Genomic DNA, 13,383 nt, shown 5'->3' on the forward strand with positions numbered 1-13,383 from the left:
TTTCATTTTCACGTTCGTTTTTACTTATTGAGAAACAAGTCAGATTACCTTCTAGTTTGTGTTTTATGCAATGTGACTATGTGTGAAGAACTCAAAGACACTACAGAATTTAATTCAGAATTTCTTTTGAAGCAGCAGTTACCCTCTTGTTTTTAAGCAACAAAGGAACTGATCTGGCTACAGTTAGGTTGTGTGCTGTGTTAAGGCCAGTGATAAACTTGTAAGTGAGCCTTAAGTCTGCCCTTTAATCACTGAATTTTGTCTCAGGTTAGACAACTTGTTTGTTTCTTTTTTAGTGTAAACATGTATTAGATGAGAATGGCTAGGACTAAGTGCAGTATTCTGTAGGACAAAAATACAACCCCAAAGCACATGTGTGTATATTCTCTCTTGCTCTTGCAAAAAGGCAAGATCTTGTTCTTGTCAGTGAATTAGACTTTTGTTGAGATGATAAAGTTCCAGAAGAACAGAAGTATTGTTCTTGAAGAGAAATATGGTAAAGAACTGAATAAGTGATCTGTCAGGGAGCCTGCTTCTTCCTTTTCAGGAAACAGTTTGGAGATAACCCTGTTAACTAAGACACTGTTCTATTTTACCTAGGTAGGGCCAAAGCATCACAGATTCAAGTCTCATTCTAAAGCAGGTTGTAGAATCATTAAGGCTGGTTCGGAAGAGTTCTTTTCTGTATCACTATCAGTCCTATACTCAATACTGGCAAAATGGGACATATTTCTTTGGAACTGGAGAAAAATGAGTAAATCTGAAGTTGAGAAAAAATCTAACAAGCTTAATTGTAAGAAGTCAGTACCACAGGCTAGTGATTCTTCAAATGGAACGTTAATATCAGTCCTGTTGTACTTTACAGTATTGTGGTTGTCTGTCTTAAACTACTGGCTTTCGTGGCAAATGTATTACTGCTGTTTGAGGTGGTGGTGGTGGTTGTTGTTTGTAAAGCTGGCCCAAATTCTGAGATTGGCTATCCCAAGAAAAATACAACTGTGGTCCAAATCAAAAAAGATACTTAGGTGCCTGAAGAAAAAATTAATTGTAAGTGCCACTGATTAAGCAATAATGTACAGAATATCTGAAAAGATAAATTCCACTGACTGTGCATAATAGTGCTTTTTATATTGATACAGTACTTATGCTAATTTGATAACTAAAGCCCCAGTTCAACACAAACTTGCATGAAAGGTTTTCAGGAGGCTCTGGACACGAATCTCCCAGTAATGTGATTTCTGCAGCTCTTCCTCAGTTGGACAGCTGTTTTCCTTGCACATCTTATAATCCTATGGAATTACTGCCTTCTGTTGAACATTACATATTATGGTGCTCTTCTGTAGTGAGTGAATTCTCCAGCCAGGTCACTTTCAGAGAATTTGCTTCTCAAACTAGTAGGAGTTTTCCACACTTGAGCCTTTGCTCTTAGGTTAGTTCTGTTCCAAGAGATCACACTTAAAAACATAGGGTTTCTCCATACAGTCCTTCTGATGGTAGTGAGGGAGAATCTAAGATGTCAGTGTTCCATGCAAGTTCTTCATACAGTGTTTCTTTTACAGGGATGTGAAAATCTGAAGTCCTTCATTTTCTCCTTTTATTTTCTCTCTCATAGTGTTGTTTCTATTTTAAAGATTTTTTTTTTTTTTTTTTAAAGCATTTAAAAATTCATCCCGTAGAACAGAAGCTCAGAACACCCTGAATCCATCAGTGGTGTACTTAGTCAATTACAGATATCCTGTAAAATAAATAGGAATGGCCAGCCTGCTTCTGGCTCTTGCAGGATATGCCAGTCTGCTGCTGTCTTTGTCAGTGTTGTTGCTTTTTATTTTCTTTTGTTGTCCTTTTAGTTTAATACTAGTTATGCCAATGCAAACACTTCCTTAAAGCTGGCTTTCTTAATGTCACCAGAACACATAATAAAACACCAATTATTACTCTGTGAGAGGTAACTGGAATCTAGCATGCTGATAGTTCATAGTGAAGCACGTTCCTTACGTTATTTTGCAGAAATGTGAGGTGTATTTGTAAATTGAGCTTCAAGCAATTCCCTATAAAGTGTAAGAGGATTGAAACTGCTGTTAGATGCACATCCTTCAATCTTTTGAAATGTGTTCAGCAGTCTGGAGTAATAGGTTGCATACAGTGACTGGTTTCTGAAGACCTTCCCGTGTCACATCCATAGTGAGGTGTTTTACCGAATGGAAGAGTGAAATAAATGAAAGAAATGTGAAAGTAAGGAGGTGACTTCGGTGTTTTTGGTGTTGCAGTAGTTTGGGGTGGGAGCGACGGCCCATTCTGTTTTGTAACTGCTAATTGAGCCTGGTTGTGTCTGTTAGAGTATCTGATGTCACCGCAAAATGTTCTCCTGTTCTTTATTTTTCTGTAGTTGATTTTAGTCCTCTTGGCAAGAGGCTACTTAAATCCAGAACTGATTGCTCCATATAGCAATTGTAACTCAATGGTATTTTAAAATTTCTCTGGTCTGCAGTATGTCTGAAATCAATTAGGTTTCCTTTTAGGGGGAAATCGCATACAACTGCTGTTAATGGTACATTCTGTTGGGGATTATAGAAGAAAGCTTTCCTAGATTTCACAGCTCATTTTACATGCTAAACCCTTCTGAAAGACAAGGACTGTCAGATACGTACAGCTATGCTAACCAACGCTACAAGCAAAAGACTATAAAAATTAGTTCTGAGTAATATCTAACCTTTAACTGTCTTTTTTGCTTTGTACATACTGCTTCAGCTTTGCCACTTTGGACCTTGATCAAATGCAGAAGTTAGAAATCTTTTAGTCGTGTTTCTGACCGAGTTCTAATTACTCCCACTGAAGACTAGGAATGGTCTCTTAAGAGAGAAAGCTGAAATAAAACACAGGCAACACAGTTAAAGTCAGCTATTACAGCCTTATTGTGTACATTACTCTGAATAATAAATACTGTACTGTGTTAAACTTACAAATAAAGGCTTTGGGATTTTTGACAAATTTGGTAGTTGCTTTAAGTTACGGATAGAGTTATGCATTTCAGATGTTGGGCTGGAAACCGGTGGTGCAGAAACTACTCAAAAAGACAAACTTCCATTCTTTGTATGCAGTGTTTTGAGCTTTTTTTGTTTAACTCTTTGAACTGCAGTAATTCCTGGAGTCATCTTCATTAAAATGGGCTTTGAAAACCCGTATTGCAGCTCTAGTTCAAGCTTTTTTTACATGTTTTGGCTTGATCAGATAGTCCTAGAGATCAAATATAGTAATAAGCTACAAAGAAAGCCTGTGTACCAGTAATAAGTGAGTACTGTAACACAGTAAGAAAAGAACTGAAGTTTTCAGTTGTTGAGAACAGTGCATTGTTCAAAATACTTCCGCAAGCCACGGACTTAAAAACAAGTCCTTGCTTCAGTTCAGTCACTGGTTCTAGTGAACCAGTAAAGTCTAGTTAGATTCTTTTACAGAATGCTTCATATTAGAAAACTACTGAATTTTAAAATAGTATTTGCTGGCTTCTGGTGCCTTATTGTTACCAGTCTAAATAATGTAAGTTAAGTGCTTACTTTAATATTCTTTTCTATCTCCCAGTTCTCTGGTAATGTTTCTGGCCTTTCTCAATACAGGTTTGCTGTACTCCTGTTGAAACCTTTATCCTCGAGGCAAAGGCCACTTCTTTGTTATTGCTGTTTTAGTTATTGTATTTGTATTGCCAAACATCTTCTATGCTATGTAAACTCACTGTAACTTCTAAGAGTGTAGCTCGCCCCCTCACTTAATTTTATGAAGGGCTTTCCTCCCTGTTCCTTTCTTTTGGTAAGATCCTTCCCTCTAGGCTGTCTGTACAATTAATGAATATACAGATGTTATGGTATAGCAGAGAGCTTGGCTACGTAGCTGTTATTACGCCAAAGCAGGAAACAGAAACGATAGGTACACTCACCCGTATCCTGGGCTTGCATGGAAAACTCTGTTGGAGTGAATCTCCAGAAGAGATCCTTCCCCCCTGGTAGCCAACTCTTAAAAGGGTCTAGGAGAGGTGCAGCCAGGCTCCACCCCTTCTGGCAGCACAGGTAAATTGCCTTCACCTGTGCTCCTGTGGCTCGTTGCTCGCCTCAGGTGATCAATCAGAGGTTCAGGCCATGATTCAGCAGTTCCCATACAGCTGTCCCCTCCAACTTTTTCCATCTTATTTCTCAACTTCTCAGAATCAATTACCAGTTTACTGCCTTTGTTGATGTTGTGTGTAAAGCAGCTGGTCAATGCTTTTTCGTTCCATTCTTCAGCCAGAGATCAGCTATTTGATTCACTGTTTGATCCCGTTAACTTCAGTGTCCTTTAGATACATATTTTCCTACTAAAGAACACCATGAAATGAGGTTAAAATTACTCTGCAAAAACCTATAATGCTTTTCTAATTCCTTCTTCTCAGCTGTTTGTTATGCTCATGTGTGTCCTATTACAAATTACAGAGGGTTTATGCCAAATTTAGAAGAATTTGCAACAGAGGAAGGATCCCTGCAAGGCTCCAAAAAAATGAAGTTGTTCATAGCGTGGTTTTCACATCCTTTGTATTCTGCATTCCCTAGAAAAATTAAAGGGATGTAACAGATTCCCATGTAATAAACTCAAGTCAATTAATAGCAGCTTAAACAACTTGATTCAAGTGTGAAATAAAAAGCCACCTTAATTTCATCCAGGATTATGAAGTAATGTAACCATCTGTCCATGACCTACGTATTTATTTGGAATTGTTTCTCAGCACTAATAATATCACAAATACATAGCATTGCAATGAAAACAATAGTAGTAGTGCAAAATTCCAAGGATTCAAAGACACATCACAGCAGACTGCTAAGCAGAAACTTCATTTAAAATGTTAGTATGTCAATATTTCAGGTGTAAAGCTAGTTATAAGGAATTGCATAAGCAACATGAAGATAGTACTTTGAGTTTGCATATGTTCCTGTTCTGCATTTGTTTCTAAGCATGTCTAATACAGTACAATACCATGATATACAATTCTACATTTTAAAGATGTGAAATAATATTACCCACTCTCAAACTCATTTTTAGGAAGAATAATTGTACATATTTTGTTTTCAATGCTGACTTCACAGCATGTTTCTTTACTTTGAGAAAACCCATTCAAAACTTCTTTTAATACCGTAAATTTGACAGGCTACGTTCAAAATATGAAACATTTTTAAAAGTACAATTAAAATCAGGACATTCGTTTAATAAAAAGCCATGGAGATTAAAAACCAGAAGGCTGTAGATTTTCAGCAGCATGTAATTTATCATAGCCCTATTTTTAATTGAGTGACAGTGATTTATCAACTGAGACTTGGCCTTCCCAGCACAGCAGTAAGATAAATCTCGCTGTTAAGAATTGAATTATTTGTTCAAAGACAGTAACTTCCTTAGGATATTAATAATACTGAAGTTTAGCTACTCATTTTTAATAAGTTCTTAGAACAAAATGAAAAGACATCTCACAAAAGCAACTGGACTAATAAAATCTAAAGCTTCTAAATTGAGGTATATTTATATAATTCAGCCTGTAAATCTGTACTTCAAGGAGAAGTACAAAGTGCAATCAAAGTAAACTTACATTACTACCATGCTTTGCTTTACTGTAGCTCAATACCACATGAGCGCCTCCAAGCCAGTAAGAGCAGATGCAATGATTTTATTGTTAATTCCTTCCTATGAAGGAGGGAAAAAAAAAAAAAAAAAAAAAAAAAAAAAAGACTTGGAAGCACTGCAGCTTGATGTTGAGGCCTTTCAGTGTGTTTCAAAACATCCTAAGTGGTTTACTTCCATATCTGTGATTATGAAAACTTACTGTACCTACTGTTGAAAATAATTAAAACAAACTTGAGATTATATTTTCTATTCTGTTGTTCCACTCCATCTTTAATATTAGAAAAGGAAAAAAAAATTCTTTGAATTAGTCATTTTCTTAAATTAGCATTACTATGCTCTTCTGAGGTTGGCAAGTGCTAAAAAGAGAAAATTTTTGTGCAGATAAAAACACCTTGGTTTTGTTTTTTAAACAAAACTTGGAAGAAATATTCTTCATAGGAATTATTGTATGGCAGTAACTTTTAATTCTGAATTTAAGCAGTGCTTTCATAAATGACTTTTATGAATGAGTTTGGACTCCTTATCACCTGTGCAGTATGTGTGTCTTACTCCCACTGAAATAACACTGATTAGGAGTCAAAATAGACAGGATTTTTATTATGTTTAGAATTTTACGGCCTAACATCGTTCATTTTAAAGGTATTCTTTGCCATAAAGACTGTAATAAGTATTGTTATATTGATTGAAGTTTTGCTCACAGAAACTTCTGAACTTTCAGCACTGGTTGAGGATCAAGTACAATTGGGATGCAGTCACATTCAGCAGCTGCAGCTTGTAAAGAATCTTTGGGCTCAATACTGCATTTGTTCCCTTCAGCAAACATGTTCATGTTCAGCTGGGTTTACATTGCCTTAAAGGACCGTAGTAGGAGAAAATGGAAAGTAGTTGCTGGAGTTCAAAAAAACAAAACAAAACAATAACAACAACACTGCTCATGGGAAAAGAAAGGAATATAAGGTATGTCCAAGGGCAAAAAAAAATCTACAACAATAAGTTTTGACTAATACACCAGTAAGCCTGGTGCTAATGAACCTTCAGCTTTGTCCGTACATAAAGTACTTCGGAATTTTGTGTTTCTGGAGAATAACTATTAATTTGTACAATAAATAATTATGGAAATGTACAGGGTGAGGAATAATTGTGTGCAGCATTGATAAAGTGAAAGGAAACACCACATCGGCTTAAATAAATATTCATAACATCAGAGATTAGCATTATGTCTTTAATAATGGCTTGTTCTGCTAAATCTTTACTTACATAATTGCACAGTTCCCTTTCTTTGGATTACTTCTTCAGGCCACAGACAATTCCCATTCTTCATCTGATTAAAAGTTGTCGCTCCAGACCACGAAGGACTCAGCTGCATCTTGATCCTTGCTGCTGTGAAGGCATTTCAGACTGCCAGGCATACAGCTTCATCTGAATCCTTGCCACTGTCTTCGCTAGGCAAACAGCCACCTGCACTTGGGGACCTACAGCTTAAGTCCTCCACACCAGACTCTTGGTCACTGTTAGCTGAGAGGTCAGGATCAGAGCTTTTCAGGTTGTCCTGTGTCAAAATCAAGGCTGAATCTTCTTCATCCCCTTGTGAAGGGCTCCGGGATGGGAATGATTTCAGATCATTGCTGTACTCTTGGGGAGTGTTAGCTAAGCTGTTGTTGGAAGCAGAAAGCACTAACTCCTTGCTTCGGTCTTGCTGCTTACTCTTGACTTTATTACCACTTAATTGCAGTTTTTGAAGATTTGCCAATCTCTGAAATAAAGGAGAGAGTATATATTACATGCACACATTTAGGACTCAGTTTTCCTTTTAAGTGTCTTTACCTTTTGAAAAACAAAGAAAAAGAAACTTAAGAGCCCAACCCAAGTGGCACCCTATAAACCTATTTGTGAAGTATGCAGAACTGAGTTACTAAATGATATAAAATTTGCTTCAGGAATAGTATTTGTGCACCAACACATGATTTTTTTATTCCTTAAAGAAAGAAGTCCACCTTTGTGTCTTATGGATGCCAAAAGCAAAGCATTCCTAGCAATTTATGTGAGGATGTGGACAGTGGATGGACATCCTCATGGCAGAAATGGACAAGGCATGTAGGAGACTCTTCCACATGTGGAATCGGGTTTTGTTTGCCATTAGGTCTGAATGTCCCAGATTTTTATAAGTGCTTATTACCTCTCCCAAGACTGCCAGTTCTTCTTCCAGCTGTTGAGTCTCCTCCTTCACTGCCATCAGATAATCAATGACTGACTGTCGAGGATGCAGCCCCTTTTCAAAGCAGTTGTACATACCACTCCAGAATCTGAAATTGATGGGGTGATCAGTAATTTTGTGAGATGGCTTCAGAAGACTTAAATACATACTTTTTTTTTCCTTTTTTCCCAGCTGTCATTGGTGTGTGTACACGTTGCATACATTCATTAAATATTTATTTGGTAAGGTTTACGGTTCATTTACATTAGGTCTAAGCTGAAGATGCAAATCAGTGGACAGAGCTTGAACCACTTCTTATACGAAACAGAGAGAAAGGTGAATGACTTAGGTCATAGTGAGCTTTGGGTGGCTCACTGATTCAGGCTTTCAGCAATTCATCTCATGGTGGATAAGCAATGGCACAGCCTATCAGAGGAACAAGTATCTGCCAAGAGTAACGCAAAATTTTGCTACAGTACTTTCTTCTATTTACATTGTGTGCACTTCAGAGCATTGAGCTCTTTTTCATCCTTGGGAGAAAAGAACTCAAACTCAAGTCTGTAGCTTGCTATAGCACTCTTCTGTTTTCCTCAAAGCACGTGGCCAGAACCTGACTTCAGAAATGTAAGTAGTTTACCAGACAGGTTAAGTAACTGAGAGAGCTGCCCTTGGATGCAGCAGTCAAGAAGCTACTGAGTACATTATTTAAGTCAGATTCTCTCCTAAGTTTATCATCTGATAGCTCATGTTTGGAAATCCTCACGCAACCAAGTAATTCAATTAAAATCAACTGGATTACTCATCCAGTGGAGTATCAGTATTTTATAAATCTCACTTTACCAAAGAATAAGATTAATAGCTATTTTTAAACTGTTTTAAAATGGCTATGACCTGGGAGAGCAGACATGAAAAAATACAGTTCCTGTCACCCAGGGTATTTATTTTAGCAAAGGATTTTACTTTTTATTAGAAAACAAGCTAATTGGTTTTGCTTAAGTCACATTTTTGTGTATTTCTAATCACGTTCTCCTTATGTTAAGATTAATCGAACTATTAATTACTTGAGTCAGGATGCCAATACCAGCATTGCAAAAATTAACAGGCATTGTTAAATTTTGAAAAAATCTCAGTAGTACACACAACAGGTTTTACTTGATATTTAAGTATAATGTCAACGTGGAGAAAGTCTGCCTTCTGTTTTTGTCCGAATGCTTGGTTTGGCAATTAAACTGTATCAAATTATGATTGCAAAAATGACTGCAAATGGAAGAAGTTTAAATAAATTCAAATTTAGAAAACATTGATGACAACAGAACTGAAATAGCTGCTTCTCAGTGGAAGATGTGAGTTACCTCAAAATTAGGACACACAACTATCAATATAGCTCTAATCTTAAGCTTCTTTTCAGACTAATACTCTGCTGTGGAATGCTGCAGAGGTGTTGGCTGACTATGAGCATGCAAGGAAGAGACACACTGCATCTGAATCTGAATTCAGTCTCCATACATTTTCGAATGGAATCATAAATACAAAGGCATTATGTTCTGTACTAACACATCTGTGAGGGTGTGCTCCCCCCCTCCCTAGCATCCTCCTTTGGCTTGGTTGTTACGCACAAACCTAGCTTAGGACTGATAATGCTGTCCCACTAAATGCTACGACTATGAGCCAATCATCTTACCCCATAAATAGCGAGCAGCCTGAGAGCCCCTTGAGCTCTAATTCTCATAACCAGACTTCATGTGATCTCCCCAGTTCCTTCTAACTACTGAGATGCTTTAGTGACTGTGGTCACAGGGTGTAGTATGTGGAGTAATTATTGGAGATAACTTATTGGGATATTCCTCTCTTAAAATTAAAAAAGAAAAGTGCTGAAGAAACCTCCCGTGTGGAATGCAGCAAATATGCAAGGAGTCTGTTCATTGACAATTCTCAAAGGCAGGAAATATTACCTACTTGTACAAGAAGTTGCAGGGAGCCATCTGTGGGTGCAGGGTCCCCCAGGTTTGACTGTGGTCTGGTCTGTACAAAGGATTCAGGTAATCTGCACGATTTTTCCACAAGTGAGCCCACAGTGAATATGTTCGTTCTCGGATTCTGAAAAAATATAGTCAAGTATATAAACATGTCTAGCATGCTTCAGGTATTGATAAAGCTCTGTTAAGGCATTCCAGTGCTCTGTTTGTAGTCAGCTTTATACTTCCTTAGCAGAATTAGATGTAAGTTATAAGTACAGGGAGGCCTTGGTGAAACTGGGAGGGAGTCATTTGTAACTCGTGCTGGTCATACACACTTGGTAAACCTGATATCTGTATGAATGCTAACTGGCTGCAGAGGCTGAGTAGTCATTTGTTTTCTCTACCCTGAGTTAAATTCAGTCATGTTAGGGCTTGTAATCATGTCACTGGCACTGACAGTTACTACACAAAATAATCTTTACAAAAATAATCTTCAGAAAATGATGCTTTACAAGGGAGTATCATGATTCTGTCAGGCAAAGAGACTTTCTGCTTCTTTTTAAGGTTCAAAGCTTTTTATGTGGATCACAAAGGCTGGGTTATGGACACAACTTATGCCATACGATGGTGGAGTTGAGTATTGGCCAGGAAGCATGTAGTTCTCATATACAGGTTAGGAAACAGAGGAACAGTGACTCTTAAACTGAGAACTTAACGAGGGTTAGAATCATCTTCAGATTTCTTCAAAGCTGAATGGGCAATTACCTTGTATTTTGTTAATGCAGTGGCTAAAGACCTAATGCTCTCTCATCAGTTCTCTCACTAATCCCTGTTATGCACACTATGGATTATAGTCACAGCAGAGTCCCACTGCAGAGGATCAACTCTTTTGGTATTAATCTGTGTCACTAGAAGATGACAACCAAGAATAACACACTGCACCTTGAACTGTATGAAACCTTGCACAGCTTCAACGCAGTAATACCCACAGACCTCGACAGAATAAAGGACTAAAGAAAAGGCCTTCTTACTTCAGCTCTCGTCTCTCCTTCTGGCTGTTACACAGGAAATTACCAAACTGGCAGGAATAGATGTGGTGTTGTATGTGGATCAGGAATCTCTCATTGAACTCAAAGGCACAAGGAAACTGTTCCATTAGCTGCCAGACACACTCAATGAACTGGTCAATAACAGGGGATATCTCCTTTGGATCTCCATCTAAATTGCCATACCTAAACCAAGACAAAAAATGTTCAATTATAACCTGAAATCTTCTGGGAAAACTGAATTAATGCTAGTGAAAACAAAACTCTCATTTTCAGCATACATGTATATCGTAGCTATTAATTTCTGAAATCTCAAACACAAGTATATTTTTACTTACAAAAATGATGCAAGACTCATGAAGTAGAAGGAAAGCAGAAATTATCAAATAGGAACAAAAGAGCTTACAGGTATCTTGTTGCTTCACAGCCAGTTACAGCTGGCTGCTGCATAGCTATGCTTCAACCTTATTACTAGACAGTTGTGCCACAGTAACAGAAGTCATCCTAAGAATAACTGCAACAACTTCAGCGAGCTATCCTGGACAGCCTCTGAATGGTAGACCACTGCCAGACCCAGAAAACAGAGCTGGAGATGAAATGCATAACTTTGGCAGGAAATAGTTTAAGGCTGCTCTCTCTTAGTGACATTTTTAGAAAGTGGGAAATTATTTACGTGCTACTGTATCTACCAAGTGAATGGGAAACTTTCTATCTGTAAAACTGTTGGAACAACTTGCTGCAGGGGACCTTGAAGAACAGAAGCCTGAAATACAGAACACAGAAGTAGAACAGTATTTCATAAGTCCTTCTAATAGGAAGGAGTATTTTTAATTATTCTGTTTGTCTAGTACATGTATAGTGTTTGTCTGTGTGTGTATACAAAAACATGACACATATATGCCAATGCAGTGAAAATCCATCAACATCTAAAATTGAAATTTCTACTTCTCCTGCTGGAATTTCACAGGTGTTGTAGCACTGCAAAGATTTCCTGAAAATTTGTTTTAACTACAAGATAAATTTATACTCATATCAATCAGTATTATGTTCCAGATGCCCAAGATAACTTGTCAGATAAATGAAATGCAAAAGTCATATATTTGGACATTTCTGAGCAAATTTTCTCATCAGAGAAAAAAGCATAATAGGAAAAGTATATCTTAGTTGTAGGCATGTCTATGAGTTATCTATTAATACTATCCTAGAAGATGGATGCTTTCCTGAAATGGGAAGTCTTGGCATTGCTGAAACATCTGCTGGGTTCCAAAGGCATTTTACAAGCCACATACTTTTCTCTCGCGTGCATCTCTCATTGCACACAGCAACTGCAAGGCCAGCACTCAGTATTCCCAACAGCAATCTTTGAGTGCATATATAAGAAATATATGAAGAAAACATTTCACTTCAATTTTTCCAGGTAGCTAAATTATACAGTGGGAGAAAATGTGATACACTCAGGGTGTTTTGTTGATATGCTTTGAATGACAACAAGTAACGGAATGGCAGTGGAAAATGACAACATAATACATATATATATAGAGAGAAAAACCTTTGCATGGCCTTACCTGTGATTAAATTTGTGACCAAAGGAAACCCAGTCTTTTTCAATTAAAACCTAAAATGAGAATATTGCCTTCAATGTAGTGGAGCAGAGCTGACACATGTTGAAGCAGGCAGAAGAATGGTATAAACAAGTAGTATTAGAACCCCAGGTAATTTTCAGAATAAGCAGAAAAGTGACGAGCCAGATATGATGTAAGCAAGCAGTATTGGAATCTCAAGTGATTTTTACAGAAAGCAGAAAAATAACAAGCAATGTGCACCAGTGGCAGCTCAAGAGAAAGTAGCATTCTTGACCGATGCAGGTAGGATGCTAGTATTTCAGCACAACTTAAATCAGTTTAATTCATCATTTTCTAAAAATAGAACCTACCAATGTTTCAAACCTCTTTTTAATAAGTGCCCATTACCTTAACAACTAGGGCTGGTTTGCTTTGAAAAAGGAACGGATTTTTCAACAAGCTCATTCATTGCAATCTAGTGTCCAGGGAGCACACAACTTTGACACTCACAACTTCATGATGCCTGAAAATAAATACAAACTCCTGCTTGCACAAAAAAAAATAAAATAAAATAAATAAATCCTTAGGGCTTCAAGAAAGTTTTTTGGTCAAGGTTAGGGAAAAAAAATAAATAGGTGTGTACCTAGCTGAAAAGGCATACTGAAGGAAATTTATTTTCCATTAGAAACAAAGCCATTCATCTTAATGTTCTCTAAAATGATACCATAAAATTTTCATTTACTCTCTGAAAAAGAACCTGCTTACCATGAATCCCTTCATAGTTCTGTAATGTGGATCCAAGAAAAGGCTTGCTACAGAGCAAACCTGGGCTGTTCTATCCCAGCCATCAGAGCAGTGAACAAGCACACTTACACCTTCCTCAGCCACAGCCTGAGAACACAGAAAAAGTTGGAGATTTCACAGACAGAGGGGAAGCAATGGTAAGAGAGGAAAAGTGAGACAGCACAGTAGGGAGGGCATTCATTTGG

At 37.4% G+C, this 13,383-nt stretch overlaps 1 protein-coding gene across 1 annotated transcript in view; it reads right to left on the reverse strand.

Moving 5' to 3' along the window:
• Positions 1 to 5,715: 5,715 nt before the first annotated feature.
• MTMR7 (myotubularin related protein 7) overlaps positions 5,716 to 13,383 on the reverse strand; it is a 61,807-nt gene continuing 54,139 nt past the window's right edge. Inside the window, exons 9-14 of the mRNA XM_042811640.1 lie at positions 13,160 to 13,285; positions 12,398 to 12,447; positions 10,818 to 11,018; positions 9,785 to 9,925; positions 7,811 to 7,937; positions 5,716 to 7,387 (exon numbers count right to left, since the gene is read on the reverse strand). Coding sequence (XP_042667574.1) covers positions 7,028 to 7,387; positions 7,811 to 7,937; positions 9,785 to 9,925; positions 10,818 to 11,018; positions 12,398 to 12,447; positions 13,160 to 13,285 — 1,005 coding nt within the window. The 3' untranslated portion in view covers positions 5,716 to 7,027. The remainder of the gene's footprint in view (positions 7,388 to 7,810; positions 7,938 to 9,784; positions 9,926 to 10,817; positions 11,019 to 12,397; positions 12,448 to 13,159; positions 13,286 to 13,383) is intronic.

Source organism: Centrocercus urophasianus, unplaced genomic scaffold (genome assembly GCF_019232065.1).
Source record: "Centrocercus urophasianus isolate 14NV4802_14NV808 unplaced genomic scaffold, USGS_Curo_1.0 seq_13, whole genome shotgun sequence".
In the NCBI taxonomy this organism is placed as follows: Eukaryota; Metazoa; Chordata; class Aves; order Galliformes; family Phasianidae; genus Centrocercus; species Centrocercus urophasianus.